The following is a 19,473-nucleotide window of genomic DNA, read 5'->3' as shown; positions in this document are numbered from 1 at the left end:
TTGTCCCTGAATTGCTGGAAATGACAGTGTATAAGTTGAAGAAACTCAGTGTATAAGTTGAAGAATCTTTGCTGATGTGAAATGTCATTTGCAGCAATCAAGTAGTCTGGCTTTGCTTGCTACAGACCTCCCAAACAGTCCTTCCTGGTGCAGTGAAAGTGACTTTTCTGCAAAACTTATGACTCTAGCACAGGTCTTTTTGTGCTACTGCCATTTGCTTACTTGTCTCTTCTCATAAAGCTTCCTGGAAGGTGGGAATTTTCCAGATAAACTCATAGCTTTTGGTAAAAAATCTGTTCCCAGTGCATTAGACCCTCATCTGTGTTAATGCAGGTTAAAGAATGGGTTTAAAGCTACCACATCAAAGTATTGGGACATCAGTAATTAGACCAAAGGTGGCTACCAATCTTTTCAGTTCTGAAAGATGACACTGTGGACCACAGTAGCGAAGAAGTTAATATTGAAGAGTAAGCGCTTAGCAAAATATAACATTGCTGTCCAACATTTCTGCAGCAGTTTTATTTTAAAGAGTTGATTGATCTCCAAAAGCAGACAAAACATGTTGGCCTCAGTCTCCATTTGGCATCAGCAAACTGTAATAGTTGTTGAATCATGCCTTGATTTAGTTAACTGTGACTTTGTCTTACATTGCTAGGACTGTCAAAGAAAAATTTTATTTTCTTGGCTGAATTTTGACTCCTTTCTATGATTAAAATCTGAGAGCTGATTATGACTTTTCTTTCCCTGCAGATTTACAATATTTCATTTGATGAATATTGCCTCTCATCTGCCCTGGATATTTTTTCCCCTGTGTCTCTTGCTGTTGTCTGAGCAGCATGTTTTACCTTTACTTGGTGGGCACTGCATTGAGAATGCTGTACACAGTTCTCCTCAATGAACTTGTACATGAACTGTAACAGCTCATTCTCTGCAATTAAATTAAAACTGTAACAGAATGCAAGAGGAGAGATTTAATACTTTCATATGAATACAAATGCTTTCTGGAATGAAGGAGATAAAGTAATTCTGCACTAGGAATTAGAACTTAGGTTTACCTCAAATAAAATCGAGGCAGTCCCCAGTACAGTCATCACTGCTGCTGCTCTCTTTGCAATATCATAGATAACAGAAAAAAAGGCAACTTCTAAAATTTTTTTTTGTGCAGACATATCTTTGAAACATCACATATCCTTGGTACCTGCCTCCTAGTTCACACTGGTACAGCCATTTATTAGGGCAATATTGAAATAAATTTTTAAAAATGGGGTTGAATTGCTCTGCTGTAAAAGAGAAAAGGTGTGAATGGACTTCCCCACATGTGCTTATCAGGCAGCTCTGCTCCAGCACAGATGAGCTGGGAACTGGGGTGGCCTGGGCAAATACCTGAGTGAGAACACTGATTTTTGGTGGGTTCTCCCCAGCTCTGAGACTACTAGTGAGATCAGAGGGAGAATGAGCCATCTCCAAGCAGAATCTTGAACTTTCTGTCCATTCTGTTCAAAGAGCCTGGGCTGTCAGCTGCACACAGTTATCACTGTCTCTAGTGCCTGATTGTTCTGTGACTGAATTTGTCAAGGGCACTTTCTGTTTCTTGGCATCCTATAATTTCTTATGGAAAGCAGTGTGATTTGGGGGCATGCTGACTTTTAGGAAAGTCAGTGCAATTATAATGAACAGCCAAACACAGTCTGTAATACAGAATCTGTATAACTTCACTCCAGGAGACTTGAAGAGTATTTTCTGGAATGTTGCTGCCTTTTTTCCTAACTGCAACGAAGAAGCATTTTGCATTGCCACCTGCTGCTGGAGACAGGCACTGCCCTGCCTTAAAAATCTCAGAAACTGTTGTGTCCTGGTTTTGAATAGCCACGAGCTTGTCACTCAGTCAGCCATAAATATTCCAACTGAAAAGATTGTAGGTGATCAGGAAGGGAGGAAATGCCCATTCTTCTTTGGAATTACTGGCCATCATTGTTGAATTCCAAAAGCAATTAATATTTTAAGTTCATCTATTTGGGAATGGGACAAAGCCTGGAAAGCCCAAGGCACAAGATGCTTCCATTGGTGTAAGAAGGGGAATATCAGCAAAATGTCAGTTCATGCCAGCCAGGTCTATGCCATAAACCCCTACATTTTCTCCTCACAGGCAGTATCACTGTGCTCCTAAACCCACAAGGATTCTCCACACGAAGGCAACTTAATGCTGGGGTTTCAGGTTGCTGCCCAAGAGGCCCAGAGCTTGCCTGCACTGGTCATTCGTTCTCTGCTCACAGTCTCCTCCTAAGCAGTGCCTGTCACTTGTAATGAAATGAGCAGTACTGGGAGCTGCACACTGAGGGCATCCCACCAATGCCCATGGTCCTGCTGTGGGACCTCCAGGATGTGGGATCACACCAGTTCTGGCTGGAGTAAAAATATTGCCTAGGTGTAAGAAACACACACACAAAAAAAAAAACTGAAAAAAGATACAAAACACTTGTATTTCAAAGAAGCCAGGAAATAGCAAACGAACACAGCCAATCCTACAAGAAAAGCTTTACAAAGAAAATAAACACCTATATTTCAGGATACAAAGTATATTCCACTAATAGCTTTTACCTTTTGGCAAAATATACCCTAAACCTAAACAGAGGATTCTTTTTCAGACATGGTTTTGCTCATTACCTGCCTTGGGCTTGAGACTTGCTAAACTTTTGACCTATGGATATCTGGTAACACTGAGTTCTACACGTGCTCCCCTTGTGAAAACTGTTCAGTTTGATGTACTGCTGTGATATTTTAGCACTAATTGGCTTCTGCCAATAGCAAAGTACTAAATGCTTTTTTTAGCTAGCATAATACTATATAGTTTATTGCACCATAAAGTTTCGTAATTTCAAGTTGTATTTCAGCTTACTCATCTCTTTTTAGGCCAGTATGAAGACACTTGCTGTGATGTATTTTTCCAGTATACATGCTTTCTTTTTCTTCTTTTTATTTTTTTTATGTGATTGCTCCCAGCCTGTCACATTGCCTTGTTTGATTCAAAACGCATTTCTTGGCAGCTGTAGCAAATAAGCAATATTTCTCTTTTCATGTGCAAAGAAGAGACTGTGACAGGATAAGAAGCTTCTCCAACGTAAGTGACAGCCAGAGCATTTTATTGAATTAAGATTAGGATAGGCAGAATGAAGGCTTCCTTGGATGAATAAAGAACTCTTCCCATTAAGATCCAAAAATAAAAATCGTGAAGAGTTGTTGTACTTCTGGAGAATATAGAAAGCCATAGCACGTTGGTATAAAACTGATTGGAAATATTTCCATAAAATCTTGTGGTATTTCAGCACTGTGCATTATTGAGGAAAATCCTACAACACCCCGTGTCCCAAACACAATCAGCCAAGACTCTACATCTTTAGTCATGCTGGCAGCCCCTGCAGTTTTGGAAAAGCAGCCATTTATATGAGTGCTTAGACACATAATTAAATACACAACTTTAAGGCAATCCTATTTGTGTTTGGAAAGCCTGTATTTCTGTGTTGCACAGTCTCTCCTAAAATTCTCATCCCTAATGCTGCCCTTTGGAACTAAATGCTTGGCTGTTTCCACGTGTAACCCTCCTGGTGCTGTCAAGACTGAGTTTAAACCCGAGAGTGCGGTGATGCTTGGCCCATTGAAGCTGATTTTGTCTGTGGCTTTGGTGTCAGGGGCTGTGGTCCCACTGCACTGAGTGTTGTGGCCACTGTGGGTGCCATAAGCAGGGACTGAGACCCACTGGCTCACTCTGCCCTCCTAGCACTACACTGCACCTGGCTCCCAGAGATCTGCAGTGCATTTTTCATATCATGTCACTGTGAGAGATGTGACATTTGAAGCTGTGCAAAATAATACCACTAAATTTCCAAATACACCAAGTGAATTTTATGAACATTTTTGTGCATAATACTTCACAGCCTTCTGGCTGCCCCCAAGAATCTGCTGAATTCAGACCTCATGCTGCCCATTGATTTCAAGGGGCATCTCTAAAGGCTGCTCACATGCCCTGCATCCCCAGGCCTACAGAGCCTTCCCCATGTGCCTGTCAGGATGGCTGACAGAACTCAGCTCCACACCATGAATTACTGTCACTAAGGGGACTTCTCAAGAAGTCCAAGACTACTCATTTCAGATGTTAATACTGAGCTGTCTCAGTATCATTCACAAGCGATAAACATGAATTTCTAAACACTAGAAACCACCCCTAATATTTGTTAGCAGTAGTTTTTCCTTTAAGATTCTTGGCATTAAATAGGAAACCTGGATAGACCCAGTAGAGTGAATAAGCTGCCCATAGCTGAAAAATAACATGCTGCACAATACTGAGCAGTGAGTTGCACAGCACTTAAAAACCAGACCATTTATGGACTATTTTTCCCCCAAAGTGGTGTGCTGTTACTTAGACCACTAATTACAGTAGAATACAGTATTTATTTGGTCTAAAAATTTTGCCACTGAGACACAAAACCTGGATGGAGCCATGTCTGAAGCACCTTTTGGTGAGGATCACCATGGAAATCACAATAGTTTTCTTAATACTATAACATATATTACAGGGAGATAAAGGAACTAATATTTCATCTGTGTGTGATAGGTTTTATTTCTTTGATGCCAGATGAAAGGAATCTCTTTGGCAAGAAAATGGTAATCTCTTGCTGTTGCTCATAGATCCAAATTGGAAATTATGACACTTCTTTCTGCTTTCCTAAAGCAAAGAAAATAATTCAGAAGCATAGTCAGACAGTGTCTTGGAGTTTTTTATGTGCTGAGTGTCTGATTCTGCTTGTCACAGCAGAAACAGAATCTTTACTTAGCAGTAAAGAAAAACAACTGAAAAAAAACCCCAATTCTTGCCCTTTCTGAAACCCCAGCAAAATTCCAGGAGGTGAGAGATGAGATATAATAATGAGATCCATTATTATATCTATATTACTGAAAGAAACAGTCAGAAATCTGGCACACAGACAGTGTGAAATCAGAACAAAAACAAACCTAATCAACCTTCAGAGTAACTGCTCAAGTCCAAAAAAAGCAAACCAGCAGACTGTGTAGAAAAGCAAGGTTATGGAGGAGGCCAGTCTGCTCGTTTCTGTGTGCCTATGGCTGTGCTGACTCGTGGTGTGTTTACAGACTGACTAGGAGAGAGTGAATTCAATAATGCATTCGGCAAGCAGCATAAATATTTTTGCTGCTCAGCCAGCTGGATGTTAACTAACCTATTAATATTTAGTTGATGAATATTCACCCATACAGATGCTTTCATTGGTCTAAGTGCTCCGGCATAAGTGGATAGCTCTTCTCCATGCCCTATTGAATTCTGAAATATCTGAGGAAAATCAGCATTGAAGGTGACAATGAGAAAGCATCAGTGAGAGTGGAAGAATCCATTTCAGCATGTTGCTGGTATGTGGAGTAATGTGCCAGCTGTCCTCAAGTTTTCAATGTGTGCCAAATGATTTTAAGGTCATGCTGGCGATAGGCATCTTCTTCCTTTCAAGCTGTGGCCCAACCAGTGGCCAGTGGTGATACTAGAAATCCACACAGAAAATAGAGAAGTCGGTGTAAAACAAACACAGACAAAGCAGCTGTATAAATGAAGCATGACAAAATAAATTTCAGAAGACACAGGTAAAAGATGTGCTTCAGAGACAAACTTGCTAAACCACAACTGCATGAGGCATAGGTCCTTCCTTTCTTCTTGAAAACATGGAATTGGAGGAATTCTTCAAGCCTCATTTAAAAACAACCTAAAAATTCTTTAAATTGTAATGAAGCACGGTATTGTAATTACTTATTATTCATGGTAAAGCAGCACTGTCAATGTGAAAAGTGAGACTGTTATTTTACCAAATCTGTCTGGGGAGTCCAAGTATTTTCAGTGTTTGCCCAGTAAATACAAAAAGCAGGTGCAGGGTGGGGAAGAAGATTTATGAAATATGAGGAGAATGAGCACATTTATCTGAGCAGAGCCATAGACTGAGAGGTGCTTCCTCAGCTATATAAAGGAAATGTAAGGATAAAAATATTTCTTGGGCAGAAACAGGCAGATCCTTTTTTCAGGATAAGACAGTTTCCTCCAGACCAGCTGAACTCTGGGGTAGCACATGGGTGTCAGCATGGCTTCAATATAAAAACCTTCATCCAGGCCTCCTGAACTGCATGGTCACCTCGTGTCAGTGTGTACAATAGTGACCTGTGCTGGAAATCAATGGGAAGCCTTCTCAGAAATAACTCCATATAAAACAGCAGAAGGAAAATCAAACAACTGTGTCATTTTTGTGAAGTTCTTCTCTGACATGAAGCTTTCTCTCAAAGCAAACGTTGCTTCTGTTATCACCTTGATTCTGGGCAACTGGCTTTGCCACTGCTGACGTTTTGATTTGTCTCTTCTTCCTACTTTATGTCTCTCAATTCATTGCCACTGACATGAGATTCCCAAGTATTTTTCATGTCATTCCAAATCCCCAAGTGTGACAGTATCCTCACCCCTTTTACATACCTCCTCCTTAATTTTCTGTCATTTCATGCTTTCCTTCAGTACAGCCAGTCTTTGGGCTCTCATGTCCCTCAGCTCTGGGATGGAGAGGTGAAACCAGAATCCTCTGTAACTCCCTTAAGCACTGCTGTATTGCATGAGGAGTAGAAAAGGTGCTGGGAAGCAGGCGAGTGGGGAAACAGGAATGCTTCTTTTGTGTTCTTCCTGTCTGCTGTTTTATGCTCTATCCTTCAGAGATGCTAGAGCCAAGAGGCCAGGATATGGCATGAGTCCTACCTGAATCCCTCTTCTGATCTCAACCTCTGCTCATGATTCAGCCATATGTCCAAGACTTTAACTTGTTAGCAAGGCTGGAGTCTCCATTTCAAGGGAATCCTGGATCCACGGTGTTTCAGCTTGCTGCAGCAGTACCCTGCTCCTGCTCACAGGTGTCTCTGCTCTCTCCTTTCCAGAGTCTAAATCCAGTTGCCGGTTGGGCCGGTCCGCGTCCACATCAGGAGTGCCTCCTCCGTCGGTGGCGCCGCTCAGGCAGCCCGGCGACCTCCAGCCGAGCCAGGTACCATCGTTAGCCAATCGGGAATGACTCCATGTGCTGCAACATGCCAAATGTTCCCACCTCTCTGTCTGTCATTTGTTCCAGTAAATGAGTTTTTTGGTTTATGTCTTTGTTTTCTGTGCGTGCATCTGTGAGTGCGCATCTCTCATTGGCAATGAAATTCCACTGGCCACAGCCAGCAGAATTTTCTTTGCTCTTAATTCCTTGTATCTTTTTCTGTCTTCATTCTGTAATATAAATGTAGTAAAACTGTACAGTATGAACTGGCTGGGTTTTTTATTTTTTCATGCTTTCTGTACTTTTTTACTGTCTTAAAATTTATCAAACTTTGATAAATTTAATCTATGTTTTTATGTAAATTTCTTTTAAATGTCTTGTCTAGAGCACTTACACCAATGTTTTCAATGACTTGTACATACTTGACTTCTGCCCAGTTGTACTTTAATATTTGTGCCAGTCTCACATCTGGTTGGAACTTAATGCATGATTGTATTACACTGTGATTTATCACTGTCCTGAAAACTGCTCTTACAGCAAGTGATATTGTTTAGTTGAGGCAGCTAGACTCTCTTCAGCTATAGACCATATAATGCTTACAGGACTATTAAATAGTCCACTGTAGTTATATTTATTGTACATTGTTAGGAATAAAAAAAAAAAAAAACAAAACAAAAAAAAAAAACCTAATCAAAGGAGTAACATCTCCTTTTATCTTAAACAGAGATACTTTTTTTGTCATCATCAGAAACAAAACTGCCACATAGGAAAAAATGAAAGTGTTTGGGTTTGGCAAATTTCTCCAATAGTGAGAAAATGGAAAAGAAATAAAGACATGGGAAACCTATACTTACCTTTATTTTATATGCTAATACTGATATTGTAACATTTTGTTGCACAGACCTGTATTATTAATTTGACAGAACTAGCTGAGAGTAGCAATTGAAAGAAGAGGTTTTGCTTAAACATCGTGTGAATGGCTTCTGTCAAAGCACTGTGGCACAGCATCACTGGTGTGTATGTGCAGGGTGTATGTGCACAAGGAGACAGGAGCACAGATGGATTTAGGTGCACATGCATATGTGTATGCACACAGGCATACACATATTTTGAGAATTTTTGTCTGGCTTTCAGCGAGTTAGTCCCCAAAATACTATTGAATGTCACTGAGATTTGAGTGGAAATCTCCCTGAGGACTGCTTTGCAATAATCACATATTTGTGTTTGCATCTTGGTGAGTTGCTTCAATAATGTCTAGACCAAAGCAAAGACCACAAGAGTAAGGTTGATTTACTCACTCTAGACAGCCAGCAACTTGTTAGGAAGGTTATATTTGGATAGCCAAGCTCTGTAACCTGTATGAACTGATATGATTGTATTACTTCTGAGTGCTGCCACACATGAAGACTGAGAGAACCCTGCACATTTCTAAAGCATATTTTACATAAGCAAATCAAATCTATAATAGAGATTCAAAACGACGGCCCATTTAAATAACACATCAAGTGTTCCTTCATCTAAGGAAGAAATTAGGGTAATTGTACTTCCAAAGGTTTTCAGTGTCCCAGTGTTCATGTAGTATATATTTTTGATTAAATGGGTTTTACAGCACTCCTGATGCTTTGCTGTTTACTCAGTGGCAAAGGCACCTTGGGTGTTTTGAAGGGATTTTAGCCTGTCAGTTTATACTAAGAACTAAACAATAAGCCTTGAAAGCAGACGCTGATGTGATAGAAGAGATAATGAGTCTCTTAGAAGCTGCAGCCAGGGTTCACTGAAACTGTGGAGGGAAAAATCCACCTCAATTCATACAGAAGAAAGGAACAAAGATGATAAGAGGAATTTTCAAGTGACTGTAGGAGGGTGATCTTGTTAATTGAATAATGTATGGTACGGTCATGACTTCATGAAAAACAAGAAAAACTAGTACAAGCTTTCTCTCCCTAAATCTTCCCTTCCAGCTGACAATCTCTTACTGTCCCTCTATTATGTTGCCATTTACCATGATAGCATAACTTTTAAAGGTGTGGATTTGACCCTGATTTCAGAGGAATGACAAGTCCTATCTCCATGGCAGATACAAACATTGATTGTTCTTTCAACACCTATTCTATCTTAATGTGCTTGATGGGTGAAATGTGTCTCCAGCAGCTGGGCTGTTAGCCCATTCTCAATCTGCTGGATTGTGGCATACAGGGTATCTATTTTTGTGTGCTGTGGCTATTGACTGTATTGATACTGCTTTCCTTAACAATATCATAATGAGCAAATTAGACTTTCCAAAAGATTAAAATGTATTGTATTATTCCTCTCTTTGTTGATCAGATGGGCACAGCTAATATTCAAACAGGAATATAAGATCTGGGAAAGGGCAGATTACTGTTAATTGGTTTTCTCAAATCTTCATGGATCCCAGACTTGTGGTTTTCAAAATGCTTAATTTGGAAAAAAAAGACAAATTTGCAACTGAGTTCTCAAAACCCATAATTTTTAATACAATTGTTCAAAGAAGTGGTGACCATGCTTATTAATTTAAAATAGATCTGATCTAAGGAAACCCATATTACAATTCCAATCATATATTAGGTAATTATGTAACTATTGTCATTTGACTCCCCTATGCCTTATTTTCTCATTTCTTGTTTGCTTATTGATGTAGGAATTGTGAGGATTAACCAGTTAGTGTTCACAGAATACATCTATGGTATATTGATGGGAAGCAGTAGAGGGGTCACCTAAAATAAGAAGAAAGGGCTTATGAGCAGAGATTAATTATGTGGCTGGTCTCTGATGGAGAACACTAAAAATTCTGTAGTGTAGGGGCAGCCAGCATTTACCAAAATGCTGAGCCAGACTGAGAGCCTGCCTTCTGTCCTTAGTTCTGGGAAAATGGTGAGGGCATTGGAAGGTGTTGGTTGCATGAAGCAACCTTGGATGAAGTCTCAAATTATCTCAATTTAAACTGAAAGATAAATGTAAGTTTATCCTGGAACTGAAGTTATTGATTGTGAAAGGACAAAGTTTAAGAAATTAAGGAAGTAGCAGAGGAAGTCAGATGGGGAGCTTGGAACTGTAATAATGGCAGAAACATAAAATATTTTTGAGCAACAAAAGTGCCACATACTGTATTTCCTAAATGCATATCTAAATAAAAATATCCTACAGAGAGGGGTGTAAGTAGCAGAGAAGTATTCTAGATAGGATGACTTGTCTTGTAAAGAAAGGAAAGAAGGAATTGTTAAACATGCAGAAGCAGGCTATCCTCAAGTTTGCCAAAAGACAAAGCAGCAGGGAAGATGACCAGACTGTCTAAACAAGGTTTTTGCTGGGACTCAGGAAAAAGAGTATGTGAAAGTTGGAAGAAGGGACAGGCAACTCAGGAGGACAAGGGTGTCATGAGGTTATGGAGGGAGAAAATTAGAAGGGCCAAATCCTGACTAGCACTTAATCTGTCTCCTGTCATAAAAGACAATAAAAAATGTTTCTATAGATACATTGACAGTAAAAGGAAGTCTAAGGAGAATCTCCATCCTCTTTTTGGTTGGTGGAGAGAACATAATGACAAAAGATGAGGAAAAAGCTGAGGTACTTAATGCCTTCTTTGCCTCAGTGTTCAATAGTAAGACCAGCTGTTCCCCAGGTACCAGCCCCCTGAGTGGGAAGATGGACACGGAGCAGAATGAAGGCCCCATAATCCACAGGGTAATGGTCAGTGGCCTGCTTTAACACTTAGACACACACAGTAGGATACCATGTGCTTATATTAGAAAAAAATTTCTTCACAGAAACAGTTGTCAAGCAACAGAACAGGCTGCCCTGGCAAGTGGAAGAGTCCATTCTAGCATCCTTGGAGATATTGAAAAGACATGGAGATGTGGCACCTGGAGACATGGTTTAGTAGAGGGCTTTTCAGTGCTGGGTTAAAGGCATTTTTCAACCTAAGTGATTCTCATTCTCATTCATTCTATAGAGGTATGACATTGTTCACAGAAAGTTATAGGGAATGGAGAAATGTTATAGAAAGTAAAACAAGTTATATCTTAGAGAAAAGAAGTGTGTGAATAATATTAGAGATAGTAAAAGTCCATCTGTATTTGGCCTTTATATGGAAATGAAAACAAGTAACTGTCTTTTGTAGCCATCTAAGTGGACAGAGAACAGTAGAATTTAATCACTTTGTTAGGCTTATGAAGTACAATAAACAAGGTCCCCAGTTGCCCCAGTAAATAACTCCTCACCCATTTTGCTGGAACCTCTGTGCTGGGGCCTGAGATTTCTGTAGCTGGCATGGTCAGGGGTTTCACCCTGCAGTGGAAAATGCTGTCCTGCCATGGTACAACCACAGTGAGCAAAGCTGTTCACTTGTGTAAAGCAAGCAGGATTTGGAGTCACAGGTATCACTGCTATGCAATGATGTTTCCCTGCCATCCTATGGTTCTCCACATCTTCACCTCAGGGTAACAAAGGATTACATTCCATCGATGAGCTCAGATATCCCTGTGGCACACAGGCTATGTGTGCACTGAGCATGTCTGTCACAAAAGAAGAAAACGTTTCAAGCAGGCTATGGAAGTCCCTCTGCTGGAGAGCAGAACATCTTGCATCCAGAGTTTCAATGTACATAAAATCCTCTCTATCACTGCCATGCCTCTCTGAAATTCTTCAGCACAGAAAAATCCCACTCATTTCCATTTTAAGAAAAGAGATCATATAAACACCTTGGGATTTTTTTTCTGCTAATGAACTCCGCAAAGTGAGGTTTGTTTTCATTAATTTGTAGACAGCGATTGGAAAATCCCGTCTACTAGGCTGCATAGCAGCACAGCAGTGCATGTTTGTAAGATAGATGGTCTGAGGAAAACCACACTCTTTGAAAACAAAACTACTGATTGCTAGAGTTTCATATTTTAGCTTTCCTGCAAAGCAGAACCTATTTTCAGATAGATTTCCACAAAAGTTGTGTTCCTTATCTGCAAATGTGCAGCCTCTCTTCATGCTGCCTATTAGTTTCTTGCTTTTCAGTGGCCAGACAGCACTGTCCTTTCCTGTTGCCTCCTCAAGGTATGTTATCTTAATTCTGAGGGTTTGTATGCCTCTTAAGGTTTGGTGTATTTTTGTGGGGGACCAGGCAGTGATATCTCACTCCAAAACAAGGGAAGACGATTTAAACTTTACAGAGATGATCAAAGTAGAATTCAGAAGCCATGCTGAGATTAGAAGGAATACCTCAGAGGAGGGAATGAAAATACATTGATGGCTATGAATTAAGGAGTCTCAACGTGTATTGAAGGAATGAAGAAAAAGCTAGAAAATATATCAGCATCAACACTGAAACTTTTTTTTTGCTTATTTCAGAAAAATTGCAGTTCATTTCATTACTTGCCTGGTGTCTGCCTGAGTTCTCTTCAAGCTGAGGCAGCATTTTATTTTCCCCAAATGACCACATTGGTAAACACGCCAGAAGGCACAAGATGGACAAAGTAACCATTACCCTCCAGAATTCAGGACAGCTCTCACTTATTTCATGATTTGTATGAATATAATATAGCAGAGGGGAAAGGACTCCCAAGAGTGGACTTGACCATTGTCTTGCGCCAAATGAAGTGAATCCATCAATAGTTTGTATGAGAATGTGCCTTTGATAGACAAGAATTTTACATACAAGTTGGCTCCTTAAATTCATATCTAGGTAGAAAAATTTAAAAGACTTGTAGAATAACCAAGTGCTGAGGGAGGCTGGTGCCTGGGGCTGGCAGGCCGAGGAAGCTGGAGTACAGACATGGAAATCCAAGGTTCACAGAGCTAGGAAGCAGAGACCAGGAGTGTTCCAGCACAGTTTTCCAACATAGCAATGTAGAGACGTAAGAAGAAGATCTTCTACTTTGAATAGGCAGCTATGGGGGGTTGTCTTTGTGTTCATGTCCCCTTGGCCTGGGACAGGGGTAGTGCACAGAGTGGGTGAGCAAGGACAGGAGAGAAACCCCTTGGGATCGCTTGGGTCTGTGCCAGAGGCAGCCTGGGTGAAAATGCAATTTAGCAGCTGTTCAAAATGGACAGTTTGGCTAATCCAACAGGATTAGGAAAAGCTTTATTTACCCCAGAGCTGGGGAGGCAAAGCAGGGTGCTGCTGAGGTTGGGCCCCCATCCCACTGAGGGCAGGTGGGCTCAGCTCTGGGCTGAGGGGGAGCAGGGCCCAGCACACCCCGTTTGGCTGGCCCATCCCACATTCCTTGTCCCACATCCTGCATCTGCAGGGGAAGCAGAGGCTTTGCTGGGGCTGCTCCACCTGCTCCTGCCCTGCCCCAGAGGGAGGAAAGGAGAGAAGGAGAAAAGGAGAAGGCTTGTTCCAGCCTCGGCTGTTAAATCCCTACTCCTCCACACAACAATTAAGATAATATTTTATTTAAGACTCAGTATTTAGATGGTAACTGAAATGCAACCAAAATGCACATATTGTATTGTGGAAAAAAAAAATCTAGGATTACAACTGATATGTGATCTTCAGGGCAACTATTTTTTAATTTTGTACTCCAGCTGAAAAATCCCAAACACCTATTCTAATTCTTCCATTTTAAAACAAAATCATGATGGAAAGGAAGTACCACAAAGAAGCTGAGACATATTTTAGCCGCTTTTCATATGCATGAGTAGAGCAATTCCTTGCTGTTTAAGTGCAGTAAAAGCTCATTGTAAAAAATACACAAAACTTTAATAATTTGGAATTGAATTTTGACAAGTACTGAGTACTCTTCAGCAGCACAGATACATATTTGTCTCATGCCTAAGTTCCCTCTGTACTGGGTCAGTTAAAAATCACAAGCCCAGCTTGCAATGTCTCTAGCTTTAGTTGTGAATACATAACATATTATAGTCTTTGTACGCCTTGTAAACATTGTGGTCACCCTGTAATTAATGAATGCTGGGAATGTAAATTGTTACCATTATGTCTATAATTATTTTTGAAGGCACCTAGCCACAGTACTTCCCCAATGAATTGACGTTATCATGCTTTAGTTGGCAAATGTGCATCTGAAAGTGAATACTCTGTGAGCATAAACAAAGCATCTGTGCTCTTCTGTTATTCTCAGCTTAAAGTTGCCATATTTTCCTGGCAGTAGTGTACAAGAGTTCAAGGAGTCAGCAAATACCCTGCAGTTGTGGGGCACAGTAGCAGAGCTGGGTTCCTGATTCTGCAGTTAATGAATGCTGCTGCTGAGAAATGAGCACCTATAAATCAAGATCCACTGTTCCGTATCTGATCACAGCAGTCTTTCTTTTAGCTTCCATTTTATGAAAGAAATACAGTCATTGCAGGTAGATGGAGAACTCTGTGGACTGAAGTAGTCTTTCATCCGGTTTGATTACTAGGGAAATATTAGTAAAAAAATAATTTTTTCTAGCAAGAGAATTTGTGTGTGTTATACAGCACAGACCCATGTCAGCTCTCAGTACTGTCAATCTGTGCTACAGCACTCCTTGATGAATCTGAACCTAGAACTAGCATCAGACTCTAGTGATTCTGCTATTTTGGCTCTTATCATGCACAAGGATTTGCAAAGAAAGAATCAACTTCTGTCATCCTTGCTCTCTGGACCAAAGGGAAAAATGATCCCCATGAGCTGCTGGTTAAAGATCTCAGGGGACATACAGTCCCAGATTTCTATTCAAAGGGAATATCTAACTACTGTGCTAAATGCCACTCTTATAATTTTCTCTGTCCCTCTCTTCTCCTCTAATTTTCAAAAGTTCTGAAAGTCTATTGTGTATTTTGGACATAGAATAGCAAGACATATTAAACAGTTCATGGGACAGTGGTAATCTTTTTCCTCCCCCTGTGTGTACATGCCAAGTGTTCCTCTTAAGCCAATGCAATGCCTTTGAGATGTCTGTTTCTGTGCTCCTGGAGGTTATGGTTGCTCCTTTTTGATACTTGATCTTTTTCTTCATCCAAAGTATGTATCCATAGTGTGGGAACAGTCCCATGCTGCTTGCTCTGTAATCAGAGCCCCATGGGGCTTTGGTCTGGACTTTCTATACACTATTTATTACTTTGGATGGTAGCTTCTATTTTTGCCTGAGAAGATATTCACTTAAAGGGACTTAATTACTCCTTATGTTTAGCCATCACATTTAATAAGGCTTGGGATTGTCCCTGGATACAAAATCTGCTTAATGTTGGCCACTAGGATCTACCACAATATTGGCTGTGGTGGTGTCCAAGAGTCACAGTTATTTGTTGGTAGTCAATATGCATGGAACAAAAGCTGGTCCTGCCCCAAGGATTCATAAGCTCAGGGTAATAGATGAGAAAATAAGAGGTTGCAGATGGAAGCATATTGGTAAGGGTATGACTGTCAATCAAGGAATTGCTTAAGGTTTTGCTTTTGTGAAATTAGAAAGTGCAAAAAAACTATTTGGGGTGCAAGTTACTTTATCTGTGACAGTGATTTTACGTAGTTTATGTGTCACTGACACAATGAAATGCATTTGCATGTCTAAAAGTGGAAAACCAGGTATATTTTACTCGGAACTGTTTAAAAAATATGTCTCTCTCTCAAATGGCCCTGTCATGGAGAAATCTTTAGTGTCTGGTGTAGGCAAAAAAAAAGGAGTGTAGGTGTAGACTGAATCTTCTGGACGCTGGTTTTGCAAATGTCAGGGAGAAAGGAAGTCCTCTGGGTCCTACCTGAGAGGATGGACAGGCATGGAAGAGCCCACAATGGGGTACAGAGAGAAGCCCGTGGCACAGGCACTTCACTGATGGGACAGGGGCCAATTTTACCTTGAGATGATATCTAGATTTGACCAGTGTGTGTAGCCTGAGCGCATTTAGAAACCTGAATACAAAGCCATAGGATATTCCTTTCTTGTTCAGACAGAATGTTCATGAGAGTCAGGGATCTGTCACCCTGACTGCTGCCACCTAGAAAGAAGTGCCAGGGCATGAGGCATGAACTGTGTCCAGCAGTGTCACACAGCCCTCTGGGGACTTTGCACTGCTAAGAATCTGTCGGATTTTGGATTTATGATTTGTGCCTTTCTAAAGTGCAGCAGAACCCTGTGCCCACAAGAGGGAGCGGTTGGATTACTTTAGACAGTTCCGGGTTTTTCTTGCAAAGACAAATCTCTTGTACACATGAAAGCAAAATTCTGCTGTCGACAGTCCAGCCAAATATGCTGTCAGCGTTTTGGATGAGAGCAACAAGAATGTTAATGCTTTGGGGAAGGCTCCACATTGCATTGTGTTGAGTTTTAGCTTGAATTTGGTCTTACCTAATCAGTGCATGAGTCCAGAGCAGTGCAAATGGTTTCTGAATATGCAAATTGGAAATAGAGGATGCTTATTTAAAAAGTAAAATTTAAAACAAAAAATGAAAAGAAAATTCAAACCTTGAAGTAGATGGAATTGTCACATCCATTATCCCTCACCTCCAAGGCACACCTGACTGATTGGCATAAGAAGCAGATGTGTCAAATCTGCCTTTTGCTGGCAGACAAGCCTGCTATTGCTGTCCCAACATCTTTTCTTCATCACTCAGCTGGGTTGGTCATGCAGCAGAAGCAGGCCAGTGCATTGCTTTGCCAGGACTCTGGTTTAAGTGTGGTCCCACACTGCTGGAGCAGCCTCTGTCCCACGGCTGGGGGGACAGCAGGCACAGGCGGATCTGAGCATTCACTGCTGTCAGGGTAGGTGCTAAAGCCCAGCATGGCTTTAGTGACTCTCCCTTTCCATACGGGTCATAGCATGGGGTTTAGGCATAAAATAAGTGTGTCACAGGGAGGAAGCAATGGGTGAAAGCAGGTCAGCTGTAGAAAAAGTAATCCCACAGCAAGAGGGTGTTAGATGTGAGAACAGAGTCACTGGTCTGAGCACCACACCTCGAGTCTGTCATCCTGCCTCGCCATCAAGTGCCTGCATGGCTGCCACTATTTCAGGTGTGATGGAAGAGAGGAGAAGAAAGAATATTCCATTCCTTTACCCTGATATCTTATTCTTGCACGAACTTTGTAAGCTTGTCAACAGAAAACAGAAAGAGGTGAGCTCCATGGCAGAAATTGTTGAAACCTTTCAAATGCAATGATATTCTGACAAAGGATGAAATAACATGGCATTTATGAAGTTTTCACTTTCATGCTCAACATTTTTTTACTGTCCTTATCTAGTTGTTTCTCAGATTGGGAGTTACAGTTTCTTGAACAGGCACAGGACAGACATGAGAAGACCTCACCTGTGTGGTCAGAGGTTTCAGGGGGTTGCTATGTTGTGCCTGGTTTTGATGGAGTTGAGATGGTGTGTTTCAACGCTTTGAAAAACAGTCAGCTCAACAGAGGCATTTATGGGGACAGATGTTGCAGCCAAGTCAGCACAATGAAGGTGGTTGTTCCCTGGAATTTGAGGTAACATCTGGAGCCCCTGGAATTTGAGGTACCCTCCAGAACACCTGGATATTGATAACTGTGTGTCTCTGGAGTCTGAATGCTTGAATGTGAGGGCAACAGCCAAGCGTGGCCTCTGCACCCTTTCTTTTGAGAGTCAGATTTGAGCATGGGTGTACAGGGTGGGATCCACAGGAGCTAGTAACCAGTATTTCCAGTAAGACACTCGTGCAGGTCAATGACAGAGAGATACAGCCCTGAAAGTCTTATGCCACCACAGATCGGCTGTGCCTGAGCTGTGATTCTTGCAGCTCGCCGAATCAGTGAGACCACTGAGTGTACTGCCTACTAAAGAGACTGAAAATTATCTGGAGATTCTTCATCTCATTTTTAGCTGCTCTTACAGCACTGTACATGGTTCTATTAAAAATAGGTAACAACTAATGTTAAACAAATATATAATGTTGTTTGTGTGAAATAATTTCAGTCCAAACATCAATAAATTGCCTATAAAATTATTTAATTTGGTAGCATTGGTAGCATTCCTTCCTCTTCAGGGAATCTCTCTTTAAGGCATATGTAATAAATTTACTTGTTCTCTTCTAAAACTTGTAAATTCACTTCAAAACTTGTTCTGAGACTTTTGTATGCAAACAATTAGTTTTGCCACAGTCCCAGAACAATGGCACTTGCTAAGTTTATTTCAAATGGTCTTGCAACCACTCTTGAAGACATTGTGCCTTGGTTAAAAATTTATTTAAAAAAAACCCAGAAGCATGCAATTTCCTTTTTCCCCACCCCCTTTTCTGTGTGTATTTATGTTTAACTCAGGGCAAGAATTTTGTAATATTCTTAAAGGAAAAGATAGAAATAAAAAAGGCATGAATTCATGAAAGCATGGGTTTATATATAGGCATTCTCTGTAAATGAACCAAACATTCTGTATCCTAGGTAGAACAACCTTATTTGTCTGCTCATACGCATTTCAGTTTCCTCCACATGCTCACACTTGTCCTCCTTTTTTGAGCTGAGTGTATTGTACCATGTTTCTGTTGGAACTGCGTGTGCCTGATGCATAAAACGCGACACAGCAGCCAGGTTGTCCCCACTGTCTGCCTTGAGTCACAACCATCCAGGCTTTGTTCTCATGGCTGTCACCACCCCACCAGACCCTCTCGGTGTTTGTGTAGCCTTATACAGTATATTGCACTGACTGTACCTGGATAGTATCTCGTCTGTATACTGTATGCACATAAATATGTATATTCACTCATGTATGTATGTATAGGACGTTTCTCTATCTCTGTATATGTACGTGTGTTCGTTCATAGTCTTTCACTAGAAATGTGTGGCTATTCATATACATTATGTGTATGCCAATTAAAAAAAAAAAAAGTATGAATGCCAGCACCCACTTTTGATAACCTACTTTTATTCTCATTTTGTCTTGTTAAAACAATGAAAATAAAAACACCATGTATTTTAAATGAGAACTTTAAAAGATTATTCTTTTTACTAATTGTTAAGGTTTCCAGTTTTTCAGATCCAAAATGGGAAATATATTGGTGTTTCTCCTGACAGTTTTCTGTAGGTGAAAAATATCTGGAAACAGCTCAGTCTGTGTAGTTTTGGCTATCTGTATCTTATGCAGATCTAGTGCTCCAAGGTTTAGAAATGCCCTGAACCAGCTGGACTCTTGTGCTGCAATCCCAGCTCTATTCACATGAGGGAATTGCTATCAGTCTGGGGTGACTTGCATCCACAACACCTTACATGTATAGATACTGGATATAGAAGGGCCTTAGGCTGGAAAGAAAGATTCTCCAGTTCAGGTGAACGTTAGGAATGGATAAAAATACCCAATTTTATAAGTGGATTTTACGGGAGCATTGCAGACTATTTGTCAGACCTCTTACCCTTTGCAGTTCACAGTAACAAATAAGTGCCAATTGATTAAGCATTTATTAAAACAGCTAACTCTCGTTTATTAGCCCTTTGTAAAATGAATCACCACACAACTGTATGTAGGTTC

The 19,473-nt window shown here is 40.6% G+C and overlaps 1 protein-coding gene across 1 annotated transcript in view; it reads left to right on the top strand.

The window, feature by feature from the left end:
* The window catches only part of NYAP2 (neuronal tyrosine-phosphorylated phosphoinositide-3-kinase adaptor 2), a 123,957-nt gene that overhangs the window by 92,621 nt on the left and 11,863 nt on the right, over positions 1 to 19,473 (top strand). Inside the window, exon 5 of the mRNA XM_053986575.1 lies at positions 6,964 to 7,067. Within this exon, the coding sequence (XP_053842550.1) occupies positions 6,964 to 7,067 (104 nt within the window). The remainder of the gene's footprint in view (positions 1 to 6,963; positions 7,068 to 19,473) is intronic.

This window comes from Vidua macroura, chromosome 10 (genome assembly GCF_024509145.1).
Source record: "Vidua macroura isolate BioBank_ID:100142 chromosome 10, ASM2450914v1, whole genome shotgun sequence".
NCBI lineage: Eukaryota > Metazoa > Chordata > Aves > Passeriformes > Viduidae > Vidua > Vidua macroura.
This window is presented reverse-complemented; position numbering and strand designations above follow the sequence as displayed.